The sequence below is a fragment of the Chlamydotis macqueenii genome, chromosome 7 (assembly GCF_036417535.1).
Source record: "Chlamydotis macqueenii isolate bChlMac1 chromosome 7, bChlMac1.mat, whole genome shotgun sequence".
NCBI classification, from domain to species: Eukaryota; Metazoa; Chordata; class Aves; order Otidiformes; family Otididae; genus Chlamydotis; species Chlamydotis macqueenii.
In genome coordinates, this window is record NC_141562.1 from 20,324,250 (window position 1) to 20,340,057 (window position 15,808).

General features: G+C 40.8%; 1 protein-coding gene across 1 annotated transcript in view; it reads left to right on the forward strand.

The window, feature by feature from the left end:
• The window catches only part of WDFY4 (WDFY family member 4), a 139,074-nt gene that overhangs the window by 82,263 nt on the left and 41,003 nt on the right, over nucleotides 1–15,808 (forward strand). Inside the window, exons 43-46 of the mRNA XM_086752246.1 lie at nucleotides 7,859–8,007; nucleotides 9,131–9,251; nucleotides 11,660–11,745; nucleotides 13,218–13,280. Coding sequence (XP_086608372.1) covers nucleotides 7,859–8,007; nucleotides 9,131–9,251; nucleotides 11,660–11,745; nucleotides 13,218–13,280 — 419 coding nt within the window. The remainder of the gene's footprint in view (nucleotides 1–7,858; nucleotides 8,008–9,130; nucleotides 9,252–11,659; nucleotides 11,746–13,217; nucleotides 13,281–15,808) is intronic.

The window sequence follows — 15,808 nt, forward strand, 5'->3', positions numbered from 1 at the left end:
TCAGGCCTTTATAATGGCTTTGGCCTAAGTGGCAGCTGGAGGGGATAGTAGGAGTATGTTATGGTCCTGGGCTAAGGGCCTGGTTAAGGGAGGAGGTTGCTAAAAAATCACAAATCTTCACCATGTGTCCCAACCCTGCCTTTGGAAGGGAGGGTGTGTTGTGGTGAGCACAGTTTCTTTCCTGATTATCTGAAGTTTAGCTTTAGCTGTTTTGTCCCTCTCAGCTGCTCCTGCATTCCTATTGCATTTCAGCTGTCCTGTCCTCCTCACCTACATAGTGCAGCCTCCAGTTCTCAGCGTTCTCATCATATTTTCCTTGCCCAAAGAGTCCTAATCTTTCCTATGCGTAGTGTCATTTTCATTTATATGAGGCTCCTTGCTGTTCTTTTCCTGTTTCTTTCTGTACTCTGTAACAGTTTTTCCTAGTCCCCATCAGCTTTCAGTGATCTGGTAGAGCCAGATCTAAAAAGCCAAAACCCTTATATGCAGTGCTGGTGAAATGCAAGATACAGAAGGCCATTGTTTTTTGGCTCTATGAGGGTTCATAAAGTGAGGATTCAGAGGAGTTGTAGATATTTGTGGCTCACCCAGGCACTGAGAGTCTGGGCACAAGCGATGGAGGGTCACGGCACCTGTTTGCAGACTAAAGGAGAATGGTGGACTGGTAGCTGAGATTTTATGGCTTCACCTCTTCCCTTACAAGTGGCCCCAGCAGGGACCGCTTGTGAAAGCTGGGCAGAAGGCATGCTCTTGGTGTGCTTGGGAAAACTGTGACTTTGAATTCAAAGCTGGGAATTGAGTCACCTCATTTGGAACTGGTGCTGTGATTCCAATAGTGTAAAGTAGTATCTATGTGTATGTGCCCAAAGCACAAGGTGTTTTTTTTTTTGTGCACATAGAAGTCAATGTGTGTAATTCACTAGATTAATATATCAGACTGCAGATGCAGATTTACAGGTGTTGCTGTCAGGACTGTCCTCTCAGAAGCTACTAAACTGTCATACTCTGGCTCCTTGGCTATATCTTTTGCTGAGACTCCATTAAGGTTATAGTGTATACAGGTGAAGATTGTATTTTGAGACTGTACACACCATAGGCACAGAAGGAGAGGTTATATGCAATGTGGGTGACGTTACACAATGTGTGCTGCTGCAAAATTGTGCAAGAGGAATGCAGATAGGAACCTGTCCTGACCTAATCTATCAACTTGCCTACCAAAAGCCAGAGTCAACTCTTTAAATAACCCTGGCTTACCAGCAGAGACAGGGAGATTGGGTTCCTGTCTCTGCAACCTGAGCCCCTGACTGCAAGATTGCCTCCCTCTTCTTTACAAGCCTAAAGTAGTCTTGCCAGGTTGTTAAAGTGCAATTAGCATGTAATAGATGAAGGAAGTGTTGGAAAGCTTGGAGAATTATTTTGCTGTAGAAATTCTGAATTTTGGAGAAAAGTAAACCTCTGTTTGCCAGCAAGTCATTCGAGATGGTAAGAAATCCAAGCAACTGGGGTAATGAATCTGAAGTTAATGAGGTGGCACGGCCTTGCAGAAATCTGGGCATGATGCCTTTCCTTGAAGGAGGGGGATAGAGAGAGCACAGGAGATGCCAAGGACAATAACAGAAGGGGCTAGTATAAATCAGTTAGAGGGAGTGGGATACATAGTTGGGAGATTAAAGAACAGGCTCAGTTAAAAGAGGGAGCAGCTGTAATGTTCAGCATCTAAGGTCGTCAGAATGGTGCAGTAGCTCTGCATCCACTTGATGGAGCCAGTGTTTTTTAGGGGCATTGTCCATACCTCACAGCTATGCCAGACACCAAAGCAGCCTGTTTTCATGGGAGCACAGTTACACTTCATCCCAGTGTGGGGATGCAGCAGTAAAGAACTTGACATGTGCTGATGTGCAGTGGGAACAGGGTCTAGCTGTTGTGGTCAAAGCAGAAGATTAGGAAGTCAGGCCTTTGGCGCAACCCATTTCCCTTTTCTGTGTCTCAGTGTCTACTCCTATCTCCCTGCTGCGGAAGCAGAGATTGTAATGGCTATCTCACTGCAGGAAGGAGTGCTGGAACTCTTCCTGTGTTCAAATGGGAGTGCCTGAAAGAGGACAAGGTGTTGCACATGATTACTTCTCTGACTTGCCCTATCTGGGTTTCTGCTGCAGTAGAGAGGGTGCTGGGACCCCTTTCCCAAGCCCATGCTTTTCCACCTCTACCCCAGCTCAGTGAACAACTGTGCTACTAGGTGCAAAGAACAGGATCTGACTCATGCTGTAAATGTAAGAAAAAAAAAAAAAAAACCAGCAGCTTTAGTCAGATCTCTTCTCTTCTGGATGTGCTCCTTCACCATGCTACTTGTGCTCAGTCAATACCTCCTAGTATTCTCCCTTCATATCTGCTTCTGGAGGGGTTTTTTTTTTTGGTGTTTGCCTTGATGAAAAGCATCTTTCAATCGTAAGGCTGTAGCTACTCCCTGGATCTCTGCAGAGCTCCTGAAAAACCCCGGGATCCTGCCTACCACCTCAAGAAAGCACAGCTGATGCCCTGACAGTTAGTTGCTTTCTGTAGAATGATGCAGCAGGGAAAGGAGCAGGCAGATTTTGCTGTGGTTATTCCTCAGAGTGATGGGAGCAGTGGGAAGGTCATGAACTTGAGTGAACTGACTTAAAGGGACATTTAAGGGCTCATATTAGTTTTTGGCAGCATTTTCTGTTTGAGAGGAGCCTGGAGTGAGACAGAGATGTCTGGGTGTGCAAGAGGTATGAGCACAATCCTATTAGAACTGGCTTTGAGATGCTATCATCAGCTAAGGGATGCCAACTTCTCAGGCTGGCGATGGGCTGGGACAGATGGCAGCTTTCATCACAGAAAGCAAGGACAAAGAGCAGTCCTAGTGCCCATGACCATGCACAAGACGAACTTTCTTCTGCCCCACCAGCTGCCCCCCCTTTTTCATAAATATCTGATATTTTTTCCTTGCAGCATTTAGGAAGTTGTTAAAACCTGAGAAGTAGACACTCAAGAAACACCTCCCACATGGGGTTTTTGCTCCAGTGAAGTAAGGGAAGGGAGGGTGACTGGAGGCTATGTACAAAACAGGAATGTGTCCTGGGTCTTCCAAAGTGAAGTTGCAACTGCAAGGCTCGCTTTCTAGTGATTGCAATTGTTTTACTCAAGCCTGAGCAGAAGAAATATGATCTGATGTTTGTAACAGTTCAGATGTGACCAAACTTGAGCCTAGAGCCATTACCACTAAAGACTAGGTCAAGTAGATTTAGTTTTTTGTGGTCATTGCGCAGCTGGAGAGAATGAAGCAACCTGTCATGTATTCTTAAGTTATGATTAATGAGACATGTGTGTGACCGTTTCAAAGTAAGATGAGACTTCAACAACAAGCAAAATAACCATCATTGCAGGGAAGGTCTTGTGAGTAGCATAGAGAGGTGGACCTGTATTGCTCTCACTTGCTGTGATAACAACATATCTTTTTCCCTAGGAAAAATTGTGAAAGCGACATATATAGTTTCATGTACTCCTAGTCATTTTAAATTCTGTGACCCTAAATAGCATTTACCCTTTTACTGGCAGATCCTTTGTAGCTGATGCATCCTAGGATTCATCACTACACAATAGAAAGGGCAGAAAGTGTATAATTACAGGTTTTGTCTCCGTGATTCCTGATACAGTGCTACCTGAATGTGTTGTTTTTATGCATATTGTGCAAAGTTTTTGTACCTTTTGCTGAACAAGTGATTAGAGACAGCTGTGAGTGTTTATAGAGAAACATGAGATGTGACAATGAGGCGGAGGAAGGGGCTTCAGGAAGTCCCTAAGCCACTGGTTGCTGAGAAGGTACATGAAGATCAAGAATCACTTCATACCTAGCATGTTTCTTATACTCCTTCCTTAAACCTCTGTTACTAATACACAGTAGTTGTTTAGATGGACCTCTGAACTGACTTTGAGTAGCCATTCTTTGTCCTTGTTCTGTAAAAATGCTATGCACAAGGGATTGTGTGGCATGGGTAAGTATGTTCCAGTGACATGATTTTGTTATTTTAATTTCCTTGCATTGTATTTTTCCCTGGAGGGGCCATGCTAACACTGTGAGAATCTGCAGGAATAGATGGCTAACCTCCTCTTTTTGAAAACTGTAAAGACTGTTTGCATCTTCAGGCATGTAATTCCTTTGGAAATCTGGCTTTTGAACTCCAGAGCAGATATGCTTTTATGGCTATTTGCTTAAAACACAACTGGAACATTTACATACAGCTCTTCTGAAAAGTAGGAAAAAGAAAAAAAAAGACTCCATGCCTTTAGCTTTAATTCCCTTGTACATCTGAATGAACAGAGCAATCAAGAGATGGAGGGCTTTGGGCAATACCTTAGAAGGTAATTATTCAATTATTTTGTCATGTTTGCTTCATTGATTAATGATTCTAGTGGCTGGTGAAGTGGATTCTGTTCCATTTTGACAGAAAAGGAAAGTTTTTATTTAATCTGTGGTAATTTCAGACAGCTTGGTGTTTCAGTGCGAGACTGTAGGTACAAGACTGTCCTGGTGGGGTTCTCTAGTACATCTCTTTGTCTGATCTTTATTACTCACCTGAAATAAAATGAGCCCCTTTCTACAAATGAGAACAACTGACTTAGCCCAAGGGGTCTACTATTTCTAACAGTGCAGATGTATTTAATTCTGTTGTGGGAGGTGATAACATAACCGAAGAAATGGATTTGGTACTGGTGGCTGTTACTGGCTGGGTAGTACAGAAGATAGAATGAACTGGGGCTTAGAGTTTAAGGTTTGAGGAACAGAGGTACATGCCCTCTCAAGGCCTGCTAAATGTGCCCCGGTGGTGCCTTTGGTGGAGTAACACCAGTGATATTTGTGATTATTTGTGCCAAACAATATTAACGATTATGAGCAAGCCCCCTTCACAATCCACGTCTCCCAAAACCACACACATGATCTCTGGTATGTGGGCTGGGTTTGCTGAGGTGGATTTCTTAGAAGTCTGGATTTCAACTTTGTGTCCACTTAGCTATTATACACAATTGTCTGATGTTTCAATATTCAGTTACCTTCCTTTTGGGAAGAAACAATCTTTCTGCTATTTAATTACTCCAGGAAACCCCGTCTTTCGCTAATATGAGCAGAATTCCCTGGTATTCTCAGTGCAAACATACATGCCTCTAACCAGGTCATGACATGCACACATGCAGGCTGCTCCAGAGAGTTCTGTGGTTGACATATGCCTGCAGAGACGGGCACTACTGTGGGATCTACAGGATAGGTGATGGAAAAATGCTAGCTTCCTCTTAGAAATAATTTGGAAGGCAAAGAGAAAGAGATTTAAGGGATTTTCATCAAAAATTACCCACAGAAATCTTCCAGGGTTTGTTTTTTCTTTAAAAAAAAAAAAAAATGAAAACAACCTTCTGTGCCCACTCAAGTGATTTCAAAATGAAACCCTTCATTTTGTTGCTAAAATAATTGTTTTGGTAAAAACAATTAAATGTAGAAACAAGATTCTATTTCAATTAATTATGAATTTATTATTTATGTTATGCTGGCATCTAAGACTGAAAGTTTATGTAGCAGCGCAGGTCTCTTTCAACTGAACTGGGTTAACCTTAGTTGTAGATTTAGTTCCAGAAATTGTGAGGTAGGAACAAAGTGAAGGAGAACCATACTTACTTTACATATCACCATGTAGACTTTATACGATCTAGTAGAACCAATGCTATTTCTGCATCATTTTTGCATGCACTAAAATTAATACAAGACCCTTGTTAATATGAAGTTTGATAAAGGCCGCAAAGATGATCGGAGGGCTGGAGCACCTCTCCTATGAAGACAACAGAGAGTTGGGGCTGTTCAGCCTGGAGAAGAGAAGGCTCCAGGAAGACCTTATAGCGGTCTTCCAGTACCTAAAGGAGGCTTATAAGACAAACAGGGAGAAACATTTTAGCAGGGCCTGTTGTGATAGGACAAGGGGTAATGGATTTAAAATAGAAGGAGATAGATTTAGAGTAGACATTAGGAAAAAATTTTTTACAATCAAGGTGGTGAAACACTGGCACATGATGCCCAGAAAGGTGGTTGATGCCCCATCCTTGGAAACATTCAAGGCCAGGTTGGATGGGGCTCTGAGCAACCTGATCTAGTTGGAGATGTCCCTGTTGCTGCAGGGGGGTTGGACTAGATGACCTTTGAAGGTCCCTTCCAACCCAAACTATTCTATAATTCTATAAAAAAAAAAAAAAAGCAGACTTTATGATACTTCTCAATCAGCTTTCTCAAGAACATTGCACTAGATTTCTGAACCAGCAAATTTCTGTTACGTAAATACCTCCCAAATCTAATCCCTCTGTACGCGGCCCTCTGGTCCTTGCAGTTTCAGATGGACTCAGCTTGCAAAATTTTACACTCATTTCTGGATTATATGTAGTTCAGGATTGTGTTGATTTACAGGGGGAGCTCAGCAATGAGTGGTTTTCTTAGTATGTAAGGTAGTATTAGTGTGCTAAGGTTTTGGGAGCATTAGCGTTTTGTTGTAGGATGAATCTTTGAAATGGTTTTTGCGAATAGAGGGTGCATCCTCTGAGACTGGGCTAATAGGCTAATTATTAGCTCCTGCCTTCTTCCATGGGAATGTTGGAGATACTGGTTCAAAGTTCTGGTCCACACTGGGCAGAGCAGTGAATTGACCTTGATCCTCCCAATTGACTGCACTATCCAGTGAACTGCTCTTTTGGAGCTGAGTATATATAGAAGATTGAATCAACAGACAAGAAAAATAAGGAACTTCATGCCTGTAAATGTTAGTGATATTCTTTGCAATGAATTACTGCTTGATTTAAAATCGTAACTTTCCCCAGCCCACACAATTTTCCAGATCATCGGGCTTTTCTAGTCTCTGTGTTGGTCTGTTTCCTTTCTACACCATCTCTTAGCCATAGAAACTGTTCCAGAAAAAAAAAGGCTTTTTTTTTTTTTCTTTATCAAAACTAGTCAATTCCCAGGAAAACTTTCTATGAACTGATATATATGACTGAAGAACTACTTCCAAATGCTTCTAAAATGCGGGTTAGAAATTCCTCTATTTTAAGGGCCAAGTTAATTTACTGAGGAGAACGAAAAAGAGAGTGAGTCTTAGAATGCCAAGGGAGATTTTTTTTAAACTATTCCACAATGTTTAACTAAATCTTTAAGACAACTAGAACCATAGATTCATATATTTTGATTGGCGTTCTGTATAACATAGAAAAAGTGCTAATGCAAGGAGTTTTGTTTTACTGAGATTTCAAGCCATTTTATACTGATTCAGCTGGCTGTGGTGAGATAGATATCTAGAGTATTAGATCCTTTCCTTGCTCATGGCTCCCTGGGATCCCTTTGCAGGATTTTTTCAAGTATAGATTTCACTGAGATCTAAACAAAAGTATTTGCCTTTTCTCTGTGTTCTAAATATACATATATTTGTTACATGCCACTGTGTTTCCATATGATGCTGTGTAAGTCACTTCTTTCCTCAGTGCTTCAACCCTGTGCCTGTGTAGTAAGTATTACTGTCTAACAAAGTTTTGCAGTGCTAAGTCCTGCAACATTTGCCACAGATAGATGGGGAAAGAATAGATTTGCTGGGGAAAAAGGGCCTCAGACCCTCCCAATACTAGTACCACAGAGGCAGGCACTGTCAGTCGTATGGTGATTTTGTGGTTGCATCCCTATAGGCCTGCCAATCAAGATGACAGCTGTTTTGGTATAGGAATATGTCCTTCTGCATCACTGGGTCTTGCTTCTTGCTGTCACTGTCTCCTGTGTTACCCACTCCTGGCTTCATTATGCTTGTTTCCATACTAGGTCACATTCAAGTGCTCTGTGGCAGTTGTGCAGGGACATACAGCATTGGAAGGAGTGCTGCTCTTTGGCAAAGAGCACTTTTACATCTGCGAGTGCTTTGTGTTATCCCCTCTAGAAGAAGTCTACTGTACACGTCACTGCTTGTCCAGGTGAGTCATTCCTTCCTCCCAGAGGTGTGCTTCGTTAACTTCGCACATGGATACCTAGAATTTTCACAGACTTTGGGGGTGATTTCAAGAAGGATACTAGCACAGCAAGAAGTTTGCCATTTTTTCCACCTATTCACAGAATTGTTTAACATAACTAACATAGGTGCTTGTTCACAGGCTGGGGGGGGGGGGCGGGCAACAGGAACTCCCAGCTCCAACAGATGGAGATGGTGGGCAGTCTAACACATGTTGCTTTTTTTCAATTCTTTTAAAGTGTTGTTAATGCTTCTTTCTGACTGGCTCCCATCTTTTATTCATATAAAACACTCAATACAAGAGCCTTTAGCTTCATTGTCTCGTAAGTTTTTTGTTTGTTTTTCCAAGACAGAATCCTAATTAATATTTGGCACACTGCTATCATTTTTGACTCATGATTTATTGAAACGGATCAATATTGAAAATGAGTCTGTTAGACTTAGCTCTTTGTGCATACTGTATTGCTCCTGTGCAAAGCCCAGTGGGACAGTGAGTAACTCAGTGTTTTTACTCCCTGGCTGTCTGCTCTGCATCTGATTCTTACTAAGTCCAATATCAATCAATCGGATCATGTGACTTAAGGATTGATTGGACTGAGTCCGATAAAAGCTTACATTGTTTTTCTAAAGGATTTGCTATGGGCTAGGCTGTAGATAAAGGTTGCAGTACATGCACACAACTAAAGTAATAATTAATTGCTTAATTATTAGTTCCAATTAATTGGTGTTTATAATAGCTGTGTGTCCATATGATGCTTGCTCTTGACCCAGGCTTTCAGGTTCTCCCACTCAGCTCTTTCTCTTGCTACTTCTTAGACTTCAGTGTGTGTAAAACATTGCTGTCTGCCTGTTTGCATGCACTAAAATAATTCCAAACCTACCTTTAGCCTCCACAGGCTCTTTGTTTTGTTTTAGGAACAAGTACAAAATCCACCTTCAGTGTTTAGCTTTGTTTTCCATTAATATGCCCCAGTTGCTATCTCCTAGTATTTTTATTCTTCTTTAGGGAGGACTTGGATGTTCCTAAAGGCTCACTTGATGTTTTTGTTTCAAATTAAATTTTCTTTCTTTATATTTTTCTCTTCTAGCATCAGTGATCCATTTATTTTCAACTTATGTCATAAAGATCATGCTGTAGGAAATCAGATGTGTTCCCGTTATTCATATAATGATATAAAAGAGATTCATCTGATGCGCTTTCTTCTGCAGGTAAGAACTAACATGCTTAGTCATTTGAGGGAAAGCTGCAACAGCAGTAATGACATGTGACTGAAAACTACTTGCACAATTTTTGCTAAGACTGCTGAGATTTCTTTGCTTGAGTCCTAAAATACTTTTGCTCTTGTCATTGCTTCATTAGTCTTTGGTAATACAAACTCTTTCCTACATGCACCAGAATATTTAAGCGCCCTCACTGGAGTGGTTGGCTCATTAGTTGTTGTGCTAACAATGTTCTTCACAGTTTATCATCACAATGTTTTTGAAAATAAGACTTGAAATCAAACTCTGGTGTTTTGATGGAAGCTCCCAGTAAGTGTGGGACTTTCAGTAATAAGCTCCCACATGCTTCAGTAGTTTTGGACATCAGTGGATTATGGGTATATGTAACATGCTTACCCTGGGCCTCTTGGAATAACTTTCAAGTTGTGCATGTAAGTCAATAAATGAATCATAAATCAGAGCAGAGGATTTGAATCCTCTGTGCCTTTAGCTACACTATGCAGAGCTACTCATCACCAGTGGCCTGGTACCCTTTTAGTTTTGTCTAGTTTGAATGAGAATCACAGAAGAGTTGTAACTAATGCTCCTTGGAGCACCAGACCCTGTACTTGCCGTAGAGGGTTTTGATACAGTCTAAAGAGTAATTCACAGATTTTGTTGACAAAAATACGAACTTTTGAAACAGCCATGTTATTCAAAATAACAACCTGTTATTTTGAGTCAATTTTTGGAAAGTTGAGATTCAACAGAGAATTAAGAAATCATTCAAAAAATTCAAAAATTGGACAATAGGGCTCATAATTGTCTTATGTCATGCAGTATCACAATCATCCATGCCTCTGTTCTGTGTTGTTTTATATTTAATTATGTATGCAAAATTTTAGTAGGTGAGAGTTCCTTCAGGATATAACATATCTCAGTGGTTAGGTCACTCTCCAAGCATGTATAGGTATGTTAAATCTTGTTTTGAGTAACTGTATGAAGCTTATTTTCTTACATCATTGGTGAGCAACCTGGGCAACAGAACTGTCACGTCTTCTGTTTTGTGAACAGCATCAAAGTTGCCAGTGGAATGTTGCTGCCTTCTCATATATTCACATGTCTCTGTATGCATGGATTTTTTTAAACATGTGAAAAGGAAATATTTTGTGAAAAATGGAGATGAGTAAAAACAATCTTTCAATGCACCTGGAGCAAAAGCAGGGCTTGTTGTTTTGAGGGTTTTTGTGGTTTTTTTGTGGGGCTTTTTTTGATTTTTTTTTTGTTTTGTTTATTTTTGCTTTGTTTCAATTAATGACCTGAAAACTTAGATATCTATTTCAGGCTCTCAAATTCTTGCACTGGGACTCTATGCCATAAACTACTTTGAAAAAATATTGCAGAAAAAGAAGAAAACTGATTCCTTGTACTTTCCCTGCAGGAGAGGTGGATCAGGTGTTTAGGCAGCTGCTGTGCCTCAGAGAGCTGATCTGTTCATGTGCTGTCTGTGTGCATAGCCCAGCTCAGAGCAAAGCACTGTGAAACCACAAGGCCCAGTTCTGTAATGCCGACACTTGAGTAGACTTGATTTGGAAAGCTGAGCTTCACAGCAGTGTTGCAAGCTGTTTATTGTCATAGCTACTCTCCTATTACCTTTCTGCTTTATACTTCGTTTGTGAATCATGTATGAGGCAGTTGCCATTGTGGTGTTTTTCTAGCTTTGTATTGCACCTGCCACACTTGGATTGAAACTCGTGTCTGGGTTCCCAGACACTACATATTATTTATAGTTTTATGTGATTGACTTTGGGGGGAAAAAAAGGACCACTCATTGAGTAAATAATAAGACTATATGCCCAACATAACAGTGTGTGGAGATATTGCAGAAAAAAAAGGGGACAAAGTTTTCAACTGATTATTTAAAGCTTCAGTGAGAAATGTCTTCAACTCCCCTTCCTCCTCAGCTGCTTGTACTCAGAAATTATTTTGGCATTTGTGTTGAGCTCGTTATTCATTTAGAAAGCAGTATGGTTGCTTTCTAAAAGAAAATCTTATTTAACCTCCCCTCTTCATGTTATCTTTCTCACCTAATTAGAAGTTAATGCTACTAGTGTCTTGCTAATCATCCTCAAATTTCAAGATAAAAATGCTTTAGAAGCAGCAGGCAATGGTGGGTGATGGAACCAATATCTGGAGTTTGGTTTTGCTTCACAGAAACATTTGAATTCCTAGTCAGCCCAGTAGGACAATTCCTATAGTTGGAGAAACTGGGAATATTAGGCATATTTTGCTACACTTCTTCACACTTGCTACAAATTCACAGCTTAAGCTCTGAAGAACTGGACATGTCATTGCAAATTCTTTGCACTAGGCTTTGCCCTGCAGCTCTTCACACTGCAAATGATTTACCTTTCCAGGAGATCGCCTTGGAAATATTCTTCAAAAATGGTTATTCCAGATTTCTTGTCTTCCATGACAGCGACCGAAATAAGATATTTAAGAGGTAATCACTGCTTCATCATAACTTGTGAACACCCGGGTGACACTCCTGGTCTATTGTCCCTGTTTATCCTGGCTTCAGATGTCTGTCTTGTGCTGCCCCGGGGGCTTTTTCTTCAATTGCAGCTCCTTGGACTTTAACAGGTTACACTTAAGCAAAGCTGTGACATTTTCTTTTGGCTGACCTGTGAATTCTTTGGAGCATTATATCGCCGTTGATTTATCAAGGGAGCTAATGCATGTGTAGGACTCTTCTAGCAGCCAGTGGTGCACTGTATGTCCCTGCATCCCAGAAAACTGCACTTGTAGCTGTGCTGTGCTGCTTCCTCTCACTGAGATGACAGCCACCTCTATCTCACCTTATAGTACTGGGTGAAAGAAGGTTTCTTTCTGCTTTCTTTCAACATATGACGTGTCATTAGATTCTTTAGGAATAAAATGTTTTTGTGTCTCTGACTTTTTATCTTTGGTGTGGAGTTAACTTACAATGGGATTTTTGTCTAAACAAGATTTCTCCTTATGTGCTTGTCTTGTTTGATGGAACTTGAATGTAAGACTATGAAGTGACTAATTTGCACATTGTTTTCTTGCATTTTTTTCTTGTACTGCAGTTCTAGCCATTATATCAAGTTTACTTTCACTGTCATTTACGCAGGAAAAATACCTCAATATGTCATACTTTCTGTGGCAAATTCTGCAGCCTGGAGTGAGGATTGATACTGTTAATTTCTAAACAATCATAGCAGTTCTTTCTGCTCTTGAAATCTCTGAAAGTTTCTAATAGACTATTGCTTTAAAAGCCAATGCAGATATATCTATTCTTTCTTTCTAAACTAGCTGCATAGTGTGGCTGTTTAAAATCACCAGGTTCTGCCCCAGAGCCAATAGCTTTGTTTTGTCCTGATCTTTGCTGTCTCTCAACTCTGACAAACATCCCTTTTGCAGAATCTTGCAGAGGCAGTTCAATATAAGGTTTTGATCCTCAGCTGTCTGTATTGACCCTCAGCTGAAGGTCACCAAACCCATGTATTTCAAGGATTTAGTACATCTGACATAAGAAATCCCCAGTGAAAGTAAATAGGAATGGCTGAGACTTGGGTTGGTATTCCTTTCTGCCATTTTTACTACATATATGCCTGAGTGGATTTTCATTCTCTGGCTTTAATTAATAGCACCTTAAACCACCTGATCATCAGTCCATAGCCCTATATATATATATATATATATATGTCAATTCAAGGCCCTGTTTGGGAAACAAACTGCTTTTGTCCAGCCCATAGGCAACTTCTAAATATTAAATGTGTACTTTTGCTGTGTTGTCTTGCAGCTTTGTCCTAGGTTAGAGTCTAAGTGAAATAGTGTGGTGTCCTTCAGGAAGAAAGTTGCTGTCAGCACATGATATAGGTTATATACATATGTAATGCATACAGATAACCATTTAAATAATTATAATGTGACCTTTCATATCTCCCATAGATTTTGCTCTTTCCAACCTGATTTGAAGTCAAAAGGGATAACAGAAGAATCCCTGAATATAAGGTAAAACATAGGAAACATTGAATAACTATAGATAACAAGTGCAATTGTGTGAATAGGTTGCACCTTTAAAAAGTACCTAGAAACTTACCTCTTTGTGCCCCCTGTTTTAAAGATACAAATGTGTCCCCAGAGCTCCAAAAGCATTCTGGTGTACCACATCAACAGTATGAAGACATGAAGAACATGTTGAGTAGCTGACTGTACATAGTTGGTTAATAATTATTAGCTCCTTAGTATGACTTTATTGGTAAAGTCTACACAGATGGTTAGTGTAGGAAAGAGACAGTCAGTGAGGTGAGGTTAGAACTAATCCATAATGCTTCTGCATAATTGTCTCTCCATTGTACGGTTAGGGCAGACAGCTATAGATGTACACATGGATGTTTTGGCATGTTATAGTAACTATAGAGTGGAGATTCCAAGCAATTGTACCTCAGATTTACCACTGCAAGGAAAAAAAGTTTTCTTCTAGTGGGAGGTGACTGAGAGCGTGTTCCGTGCTTACCTTGAGTTACTTGCATACCTGTAACTCTTCTCAATTTGAATATCTGAGGAACACAACCCGAAGTGTCTAATTGGTATCCTCTGAAATGATCGCCTGGAGGCTGGAATACTGTTAAGACTTGAGGGGCAGATTGCACTTATGAGTTGTTGTGGCCTGTGTCAGCTGTACTCTTATTTTTAATTTTCACTCCCCCCATTGTAGATCATTACCGGTCTTGTAAGTGAACATTTTCACCCCTGTGTACCAGCCATTAGCTTGCAAAAAGTATCAGTGCCTACACCAGAGGTGATATTTGACTCGATGGAGCATGATGTGTGTTCTGTGTGGACTAATGAGTAACTCACCCCAGAGTTTCCTTCCCCTGTGCTTGCTGGGTGCTGAACAAGTGGGAATGTCTTGAGATAAGATGCACTATGGTTGCAGGAACTTTGGGCTTTAGCTAGGCTTGTTATTATTGTGAGAAACACTTGACCCATGTTTAGTCTCAGAGATCGAAGCAGGCTCTGTGTCTAGGTTTAAGTAGCCTGTCCTGAATCCCGTAAGACTCTGCCTTAGTTTTAGTGCATTGGCTGAAAGAGAACCCTGTGCGCCTTATTCAGTCTGAGAATGTAAGGAGCCTTCAGAATAGCTTTGGCTGGGCCATGTTACAACATGAGCTGAAATAAAATAAATGTAAGATAGTGCCACTGCCTAAGTAAGGATCCCAGAAAAAGTTGTGCTTAAGTGTAAAGCTAAAGAAAATGACTTCAGTGGACATGCTTCCCTTTATCAAACTCCAGTCTGGGAACTGAAGGACTGAGGATTTGATGAGTTTACTTTTCCCTTGTTTGAATGCTGGAGCTGCTTCTGAATTAGAAAAATTCAAGAGCTGCACAAGAGGCTCCTTCCCCATCTAGGGGGCAATGGCATCTTCCGTAGAATCCCAGCTCTTCCTCCTCTACCTGAGACAGGTAGGTAGGCCAAGCTCTTTGCCCAGACACACTATTAAGAATTGCACAGCTGAGGCATGGAAAGAAGAAATTACTAGTTTGATATATCATACGACATTGAGATAGTAGCATCTGGGAAACCCCATATCAGTTTTTCCACCTACTCCATAGGGATAATACAGAGGAGTTCTGACTCCCAGGCTCAACTGTAGCCACTTAAAAAAAGATAATGTGCTATTAATGGACAACTGAGTACTTTTCCCCTGGCACTTTCTTCTTCATTTAAATACACTTAAATGTTTGCTGTCACCATATGTTACTATGACCACAGCCAGCACCTCATGTCATACTTGACTGCTTTTATAATCTGCTCATTGCTTGTACCTGTATATTGCTGTTTGCAAGCTGTCAGTGCTCTCTGCCCTAGGGATGTGATTTGAGCAAGTGAATGTGTTTGTGCTCAGGTGCACACATGCATGTGCACATGTGAACAGAAAGCTAAAAGTACTGTGGGGACAGCAGACCTGATTTCATCAGTTCACCAGCTGACTCTTGGATCATGGAGGAAAGTGACTCCTCTTCTGTTAGTCACTGCTTAAGTGATATGCCCAGAACTCTTAAAAAGAGCAATCTTTTCACTACTCCTTCTCCCTTCTGTACCTTCTGTGGAGGGAGACTCAGGGACAGATAAAACACAATGAGTATAGGTAGTGGTGCTGATTGTGTCCTGTGAGTTAGAGATCACTGCACCTGGATATAGCACCCAAAAGCCCAGAGAACTTGCTTCTGCAGAGTCTGGCTCCTTGATAGGAAACAGGATCACTGGTTGTTTATCTCTAAGCATTGTATTTGCACAGGGCATAAAATTTGTGTTTGCTGCCTCTGCTGAACTGGAACAGGCTCACGGTTCCTACACTGACATTGCCTATCAGAGACTCTCTGAGGGGTTGGTGACAGGCACCAGCAGTAGAAGTACCCAGATCTGTTCCTTTTCCTCCAAATGGTATTTACTGAGACTAGTTTAACTGTGTCTCACCCTATGAAAATGAACAGAACTAATATTTGGGACTCAGTGGTAAGAGTGGAGTTACTAG